Below are 8,273 nucleotides of genomic sequence, written 5' to 3'. Positions count from 1 at the left end.
TTCAATGCCTTTTAATTCATGTTTGGGGTCGTTGAGACAGCTAATGTGACTGAATGTGTAAAAATGCTGCACTATATTTTTATTACCATTCATTGTCCGATAATAAGAATTCAATAATCACCTTTAATTAATTATTTACATGTATTCATACAAGCATTGGTAGGTGTGATAGGACATATTTTCAAATAAAAATGTTCGACTTTTTGAATTTCGATTGCGGCCAACATGAAATCTCTTCCAAAATACACTTTACGGCCGAGTATGACTGTAGTTTTTGTACTAAAACCTTTGACATTCTGTTATTATATTAATTGCAAATGCATGTGAGGCATCAAAATAACTCGACAATTAATTTATAATAAAGCAACTAAAAGTAGTTCCACACTTTTCCCAGCAAAAAAATTGGGAGTTGTTCTAATGTCACAACTTTAAAAGCACTTCCAAAAATGTCCTCACAAAGAAGTTAATTATTTTAACTACACAGGAAGTTTTTTACTTCATTTTTTCATATTTTAATGCGTAATTTTTTGTTTTCTTTTAAAAAAAGGTAAGAATAAATAAAATGGTACAACCTATTCAAATTTTGCCACAAAAATGCTAAATTCATTATAGAAATTTTTATAGAATTTTTGAAAATATTCGAGGGAAAACGTTTCAAACAAGCGTTAGAATGCATTAAAAATCATAAAAAATATACAAATTAATTATGACGACACAAAATTCAAATGACGACACAGCACAATAAATTGTATTTCGGGGGTCGTAGGGTGCACGAAAAAAAAAGTTTTGGTGTTCTGAAATTGTCTTCGTGTATGCTACAAAACTGGGGGGTGACTGCATCAACTTTTTTTCGTGACCCTATCTAGTGCACTTAACTCTTTGAAAAAAAATGCTGTTGATTCAGCAGACATGCCGCTCTTTCATAGCCTAATTTTGTTTCACGTTCATCCACATGGTGGCAATCAGGGCTGTGAAGTCGGAGTCGTACGATTTTGCTCGACTCCGACGTCGGTTAAACTAATTTTTTTAAAACACCACATTTTTGTAACTATAGTTTTTAGGCAAATTTGTTTCCATTGCGTTATTCATTCGATCAATGTACAGCAGAGATTCCCAAATGGGGGGCGCCCCCCCTAGGGGCACCACGAGGTTCCAGGAGGGGGGGGGGGGGGGCGCAGCGTCATTTTGGTTGAGCAGGTTTTATATCGTTTAATTTGTTAAAACAACAATAATTGTTAAGTTCAACAAAACATCAATAATGTACTAAAAAAATGTATACCATTCGCACATTTCGAAATGTTCATTTATAACCACAGTGGGAAAATAATAGAAGTTACATGCAATTCTATAATTTGTTGTAGGTTTTCCATTATTAGTCGTTGACATTATTTGCAACGGCTAAATTTCATGCTAAAATATCAGAACAAGTACCCACTTTTGTATTCACACATTTTAAAATGTTTGAAACCATTTTCGTCACTTTTAGACATTAAGTCAAAATATCTGCCTTGCCTTCATGTTGAAACTGATTTAAGGCGTACTTTATCAGTAATAGTACCAAATATTAAAAATGTAGCTAATGAAAGGAACAATTGCCAAATTTTCCACTAATTGATAAATATTAAATTTATATTAATATTCATTAAAATTTTTATTTTTAATTATTTAATTAGTTATTGTTAATCATCTTTTCAGCTTCTTTAAATATTTATTTCTGTTTGTTTGGGTAAACAAAATTTGTTTTAGGTTGGGGAAGCGCAACGAAATGGATACATTTTTGGGGGCGCGAAGAAAATTGGGTTGGGAAGCTTTGATGTACGATATGGATGTAAATGAAAAGCAACTTCCAATTACAGAGATCATTTTATGTTTCCTAGAATGTTAGACTAGCAGATGGGATGAATCGATCCATTTTAATGCCTACCAACATAACAATTTTTTTGAAATATTTCGAACAATCGATTTTATTTTTTAATTTTGCTATATGACTATATACCTATATACATATGTCGAATATTGGCAGATTTTTTTTTTCAATAGAAGATACAGTTCCTGTTTTTTTTTCAAAATTTTATATGTATAGAAAATTTTCTCAAAATTTTATTTCTATAGACAATTTTGACAAAATTTTATTTCTATAAAAATTTTGTCAAAATTTTATTTCTATAGAAAATTTTGCAAATGTTTATTTACTATATAAAAATTGTTTAAAATTTATTTCTATAGATATTTTGGTCAAAATTTTATTTCTATAGAAAATTTTGTCAAAATTTTATTTCTATAGAAATTTTTTTCAAAATTTTATTTCTATCGAAAAATTTCTCAAAATTTTATTTCTCTAAAAAATTTTCTTAAAATTTTATTTTACAGAGAATTTTGTCAAAATTTTATTTCTATAGAAAATTTTCTCAAAATTTTATTTCTATAGAAAATTTTCTCAAAATTTTATTTATATAGAAAATTTTCTCAAAATTTTATTTCTATAGCAAATTTTCTCAAAATTTATTTCTATAGTAAATTTTCCCAAAATTTTACTTCTTACTGATGGTCACTGATACTCACTGCTAAGTCGAAAACTTGTAAAAATGAGAAAGCACTATTCCTCTAATACATATCTATCGACTGATGAATCATAAATGAATTGTTGCGAAATTGCCTGTTTGCGAATCTGATTGCTGCTGGTATTGAGTTTCCATATTGATAATTGAGTGATTTGAGGATAAGTTTGTTCATGTTTGATGTTGTTTTTCGATATTTATTGCTTGATGGCGATTGATCCGGTCTGGTGTACGGAACATGTTCTACGTCGGGGTCACCAATTTGTAAGTTCACGTTTTGGATATTTAAAAATCAAACTTCTTTGAGTTTAAAAATGGAATGAAAATTCAATACATAAAAATTGACAAGAAAAAAATTCTATTACAAACATACGTGATTGATTTTAATTTCAAATTGTGTAGTGCAGGTTCAAGGTATATTTTTAGGAAGGTAGTTTCAAGCTATCAGATGATTACAATTTTTTCATTTGAGCAGAACTTTGATTGTCGGTATCTGCTTAATGGCATAGGCGTAGCTAAAGGGGTTTTATGGGTTTATCATCTCCCCCTACCAAATACCATTCAGTATTTCTTCAAATCATGATTATATATCATAGAATTAAATATGGTTTCTTCCCATCTACAAGTATTTATTTTTTCTCTTTTTGAGGTTTCTTCACAATGAGCACACATCGTAGCTTTTACCCCCTACGAAAATGTTGCTAGCTACGCCAATGTTTAATAGACAATTGTGACAAATAAAAATAAAAATTCAAAATAAAATTATTTTATACCAAAAATTTTGAATTTTCAATTTGCTTTAAATTTATGACAGAAAAGTATCGAAATAAATTATCCTCATAATTGATGGTAAGAATTACTTCAATTATTCTTGTAGACCGTATCATATTTCGAAGCATACGTCGATCATTTCCAGATTTTCTCTATTTTAAATTTCCAACTTGTTGAACATATTGCTCAACAAGTGAGAAATTTAATTCAATTTGACTGACAATCAAAGTTTCAATATGGCGACTGACATTTTTGTTTTTGTAATACTAAAACTACCTTACTAAATTTGCCTTGTACAGGTTCGTCGCCACAAAGTCTTAAAAAATATTTTCCAAATCAGGTCAGTTTTAAATGTTGGTTAATGGGAACATAAACCTTTATATAAAGCACTCAACAAATTTGAAGGATTTTAGATTTTATCGAAATGTAGATCTAAATACAAAGTTGTTATTGGTTTTTATATGTTAGTTATTGAGTTTTATATGTAAATAGTATATTTGTATATATCTAAGTTTCTGTCACACAATTCATTCGATAACGATATTTCAATATAAAATGTATATAAATATGTTGTCAACGAGCCTCTAAAATGGCATATGGTCGTTTTGATAAAAAATAAAAAAAATTCTTTGGTCCATTCATCACAATTCGGTTTATTTATTTATTTATTTACGACAATACAATAAGCCAGAAAGGCCAATAATAGCGCATTGCCTCTATAACTAATTAATTATATAAAATCTAAAATAAATTTACTATTTTCTTAGTTTTTATTGGATAATTTGAAGTACGTGAACAGATCTTATGTGGCGACACCAGGTATAAAACCCGTAACGTAGCGTTTGCGTATTAGTAGTTCCGTGGCCGCAGTAACTGGTGTCTAAATTGGCAACCCTTCAATATTCTTCAAATTGATCAAAATCGATGGAAGAAAAATAACATTTCTTTATTCTTTTTTTGCAAATATTTAAAAGTGCCCTGGAGGACTAGTGGTAGAATCGAAAGTATTACCACCGTGTGATATCATACGTGTGTCATATACATTTTTGCAAAACTGAAATTTTGTTTGTGAAACTAGGTATAGTTTCGTTGACGATGGAAAATATTTTGGCAGAGACACCAGAAACTGGCAGCACTAAACCAATTTTACATATTTTGGTTATAGGCTTCCATCACAAGCTTGGATGTCAGGTATGAACGTGATTATTTTGTGCTTCTGTAAAACTCTCTGATTTCATCGGACGAGTAAAAACAAATTATTGCTTAATTTACAGGTCGAGTTTTCATATCCTCCATTAGTACAGGGATCTAGTGGCAAAAATGAATGTCCAAGCGGTTGGAAATACCTATCTACATTGGCCTTGCCCGATGGCTCACATAACTTTGTTGAGGATACTGTGTTTTTCAATTTGCCCAGTTTGACAGATCCAACAGAGAGTGTTTATGGGGTTTCATGTTACCGGCAAATACCGGTAGAAAAGCTAAAAATACGAACTTCCGATGTAACTCGTTCGACAGTTCAAAAGTCGGTTTGCTGTCTGGCACGTTTACCTATATACGGGTACATTGAAGTGAAATTATCCTTAATTGCCGATGCTTTCTTCGAGGAAGGAGACTTTTCGTCGACGGATCTTCTTGTTAAAGCTTATCAGAATCTAAATTCTTGCCTCCTTGATGGGGAAGAATCTAGACGTGGGCTGCGCCATTTCCATGTAGGAATATCGCTTCGAGAAATTGTTTTACAGTGGAAGCATAAAACACTGCAGTTGTTGAAATTGTTTTTGTTACAAAGAAAGGTTATATGTTTTGGGTCACCAGTACGGGGGATGTGTGCTTTGATTCTTGGAATATCTTCATTAATACCACGTTTATTGGAAAAGGGTTTCCAAGAAGTCGCCTGTGTTCGTACATCGAGACCCCTTTCACCAATGCCTGATTATACCGACTCTCTTATAAAATCTGATGAATGTCAAAATATAGTAGACACACCAACAGAGGAGAAAAAATCCCCTGAAAGTCCCGACGAAGTTACTGAAATGGTTGAAGAAACTCTCAGGAAATGTTCAGATGCTTCTTTAAAAAGTAGCGATGTGTTAAGCAACAATAGCAGTTCATCTCCAACCTCAGGAGAGGATGTTGTTGCTCATCCAGATTTAGATTCCCAGCAAGAAAAAAATCTGGAAAGAAGTAGTTCCTTCACCAAAGATTCCAACATGGATGCCACAGGTAACTATAGTTGGGAGATAATGTTATGTAAAGAAATTAATCAATACTTCTTTTAAGCAACCCTTGCATTATTTACTGCTACTAACCCTAACGAATATCGTGCTCCAATCTCAATTTTTGCAAGTGGCAACTTGTGCTTACCTTACCTCTCATTGCCATATATGGATTTGCTTACGGATCCATCGGTTTTAAGTTATGTTATAGGTACATCTAATGTCCTATTTCAACAACGACAACACCTGGCCGACGTTTTAGTTGATATTGAAAATGGAAATTTGGACATACGTGATCCAGAACTAAGAAAGCAATTAATTTTGAGTACTGAGGACTTACGTTTTATGGATTACATTCTTCGACATGTTCAAGTGCCTAAGGAGGATAACGAAGGTGGCAGTGATAACTGGATAAGACAACAATTTCAGGGTTACCTATTGGCCCTACTACGAACCTCAGTTCTTGCCATAACTACAGAGGCGCCATTAAAAGAAGCCGACACTTTCAATGCGAATTTTATGTCTGCTTTTCAGAAAACACAATGCTACCAAGAATGGTTTGACGTAAGGCCAGAAGCATCGTTTTTTGAACCTCTTCCAATCGGTCATCCCTTTGCTGGTACAACTCTTTCAGTTGCAGATGTCAAACTAAAACTAGCACAGTAAGATCAATTTACGTTTTATTGCCGAGTATACATTGAAATATCTAATCGAAATATTTTAGGACAATGCAGAGTACAGAGAGTGGCCGTAAAATAAACCAAGCTGTTAACAACACAAGTAGAGCTCTATCTCAGGCCAAGGGAGCCATCTCATTTTGGTGGTCCTCAATGACATCTCCGCCAGTGGGATCAAGTAATAATACGGAAACACGTTCCTCAAGTTCAGAGCAAGAAACACAAGAAATAATTTCAGTTACATTCCAAAACGCTTCTAGCAGTGAAACTATCGAAGAGGGTATTAGTGTACATACAGAGGAAAGAGTAATTTTCTCTCGTAAAAATGGTCAAGACCATGACGATCTTGGGGACGATAGAAATGGTGATAAAAATGAACAAAAACAGGTGGAGAAGGCTGAAGAAATTATGGAAGGAAAGGAAATGGAAAATACCAAAACACAAGTTAGTGGAATTGTTGAAATCGGCAAAGAAGCCGAAGTACTCAACAAGGAAGAACAAAATGACACTGCACAGTCCACTACTAAGAGTAGTGGAGGCATTTTTGTGGTATAATAAAGTCCAAATCAGCCATAAACTAAAGGTTTACATAATATGTATCTATGTAAGAGTAAAATTGAGTTTATATGTTATTACAAATGCTTGTTCTATTTGAGCAGAGAGCCGCGATGAATAACATTATGGCTCGTTCGAATGGAACACAATTTTACTGTGGTTTACTAAAGAAACTGTCTATGATGGAACATCAGTATTTTAGAAGAACTAGGACAAATTTATATTTCCCATATTTTGTATATGGGACGTGTAATGTTCTATTCTACAACAATAGAAATATGCACATGCGACACATAAACCAAAAACAAAATATAATGTTTATTAAGTATAGCTTTTTATTTGTATATGTCAATTTTGTACGTGTAATCTGCTTTGTGTAATCGTTCGAAATAACAGTCTCTATAATTTTAGTACTTATTTATTTTGTAATATTATTTCTTGATATTAAGTGTTCACAGCCACATATTAATAAAAGGTGTACATTGATTCATTACATGCTCATTATTATCATATTCGGATGTCGACGAGGGTGGTCTGGTACGTACTTATACAAGATAATATAGCATCGAACTAGTATTTTAATTTCTATCACATGTGGGAGCATGAGTATCTTCATATTCTACATAAATGGAAAATGAGATAATTGCGTGCTGTTGGTTTCAACGTGGTCACACCTCGGTTTTCAATTAGCCATGTCCAGATACCCAGAAAGCGGTTACTTCAGAAGAAAAAAATACAAAAATCATCGGTATCGTCAATTGAAAATGAGACTGAGACAATAGACATTTCATATCCAGCGACAAAGGCATGAAATAGCTGTAGGAGCGAAGAGTGCCGCATGTGCTTACTCAAGACAAAAAAACAGACAATAGACCAGATTTTATTTTCTTCATTTTTTCTCAGTTGAGTAAAGAGGTCATCACTGCCACGGAGACCTTTTTTGCAGACTTTTCCTTATACCAATTTCTATCCCACACCAACAAATTTTAATAGACTATAAGAACTAGAACTACAAAGTGGGTACTAAGTTCGAATTTTGTCGCTAAAATCAAAAAAGGGTCTAAATAGTAACTTAACGGGGAATGATTCCAGCCATTTACATTCACTAAAATCAATTATTAAAGAAACGCAGTGGAGGAAGTATAAATATTTTCGCCAACCGGTCTATAAGAGGCAGAACTCTTGTAATTGAGCTTAACAAACTTTTTAAAATTTTGTCAGGTAAGGTATAGTGGATGTCTGTTATTTTATGATCTCTGAATGTTCAGCCCATTGTGACACTACAAGTGGTGAACTCTCTATTCTATGTATATACTCATGTTGCTATTTATGACGAAAATATTCCTGTTGATGTTCCTTCATTTAAGCTTTGGTTAAATAGAAATAGTCAAATGGAAAATATGCAATTGTTATATAACTTACCTCCAAGATTATTCGTCAATGAGAATTTTTTCCTGTTTTTTTAATAGTATGTCTAGCGGAATACCATTCGT

At 32.7% G+C, this 8,273-nt stretch overlaps 1 protein-coding gene across 1 annotated transcript; it reads left to right on the top strand.

Moving 5' to 3' along the window:
- Nucleotides 1-4,228: 4,228 nt before the first annotated feature.
- LOC142232276 (late secretory pathway protein AVL9 homolog) lies at nucleotides 4,229-7,273 on the top strand. Its single transcript, XM_075303019.1, has 4 exons — nucleotides 4,229-4,520; nucleotides 4,604-5,555; nucleotides 5,613-6,210; nucleotides 6,273-7,273. The coding sequence occupies exons 1-4, from the start codon at nucleotides 4,425-4,427 to the stop codon at nucleotides 6,778-6,780; spliced, it is 2,154 nt and encodes a 717-aa protein (XP_075159134.1). The 5' UTR covers nucleotides 4,229-4,424; the 3' UTR covers nucleotides 6,781-7,273.
- Nucleotides 7,274-8,273: the final 1,000 nt, after the last annotated feature.

This window comes from Haematobia irritans, chromosome 3, assembly GCF_050003625.1.
Source record: "Haematobia irritans isolate KBUSLIRL chromosome 3, ASM5000362v1, whole genome shotgun sequence".
Taxonomy (NCBI): domain Eukaryota; kingdom Metazoa; phylum Arthropoda; class Insecta; order Diptera; family Muscidae; genus Haematobia; species Haematobia irritans.
The sequence above is the reverse complement of the archived record's forward strand: the minus strand, read 5'-3'. Positions and strand labels throughout refer to the sequence as shown.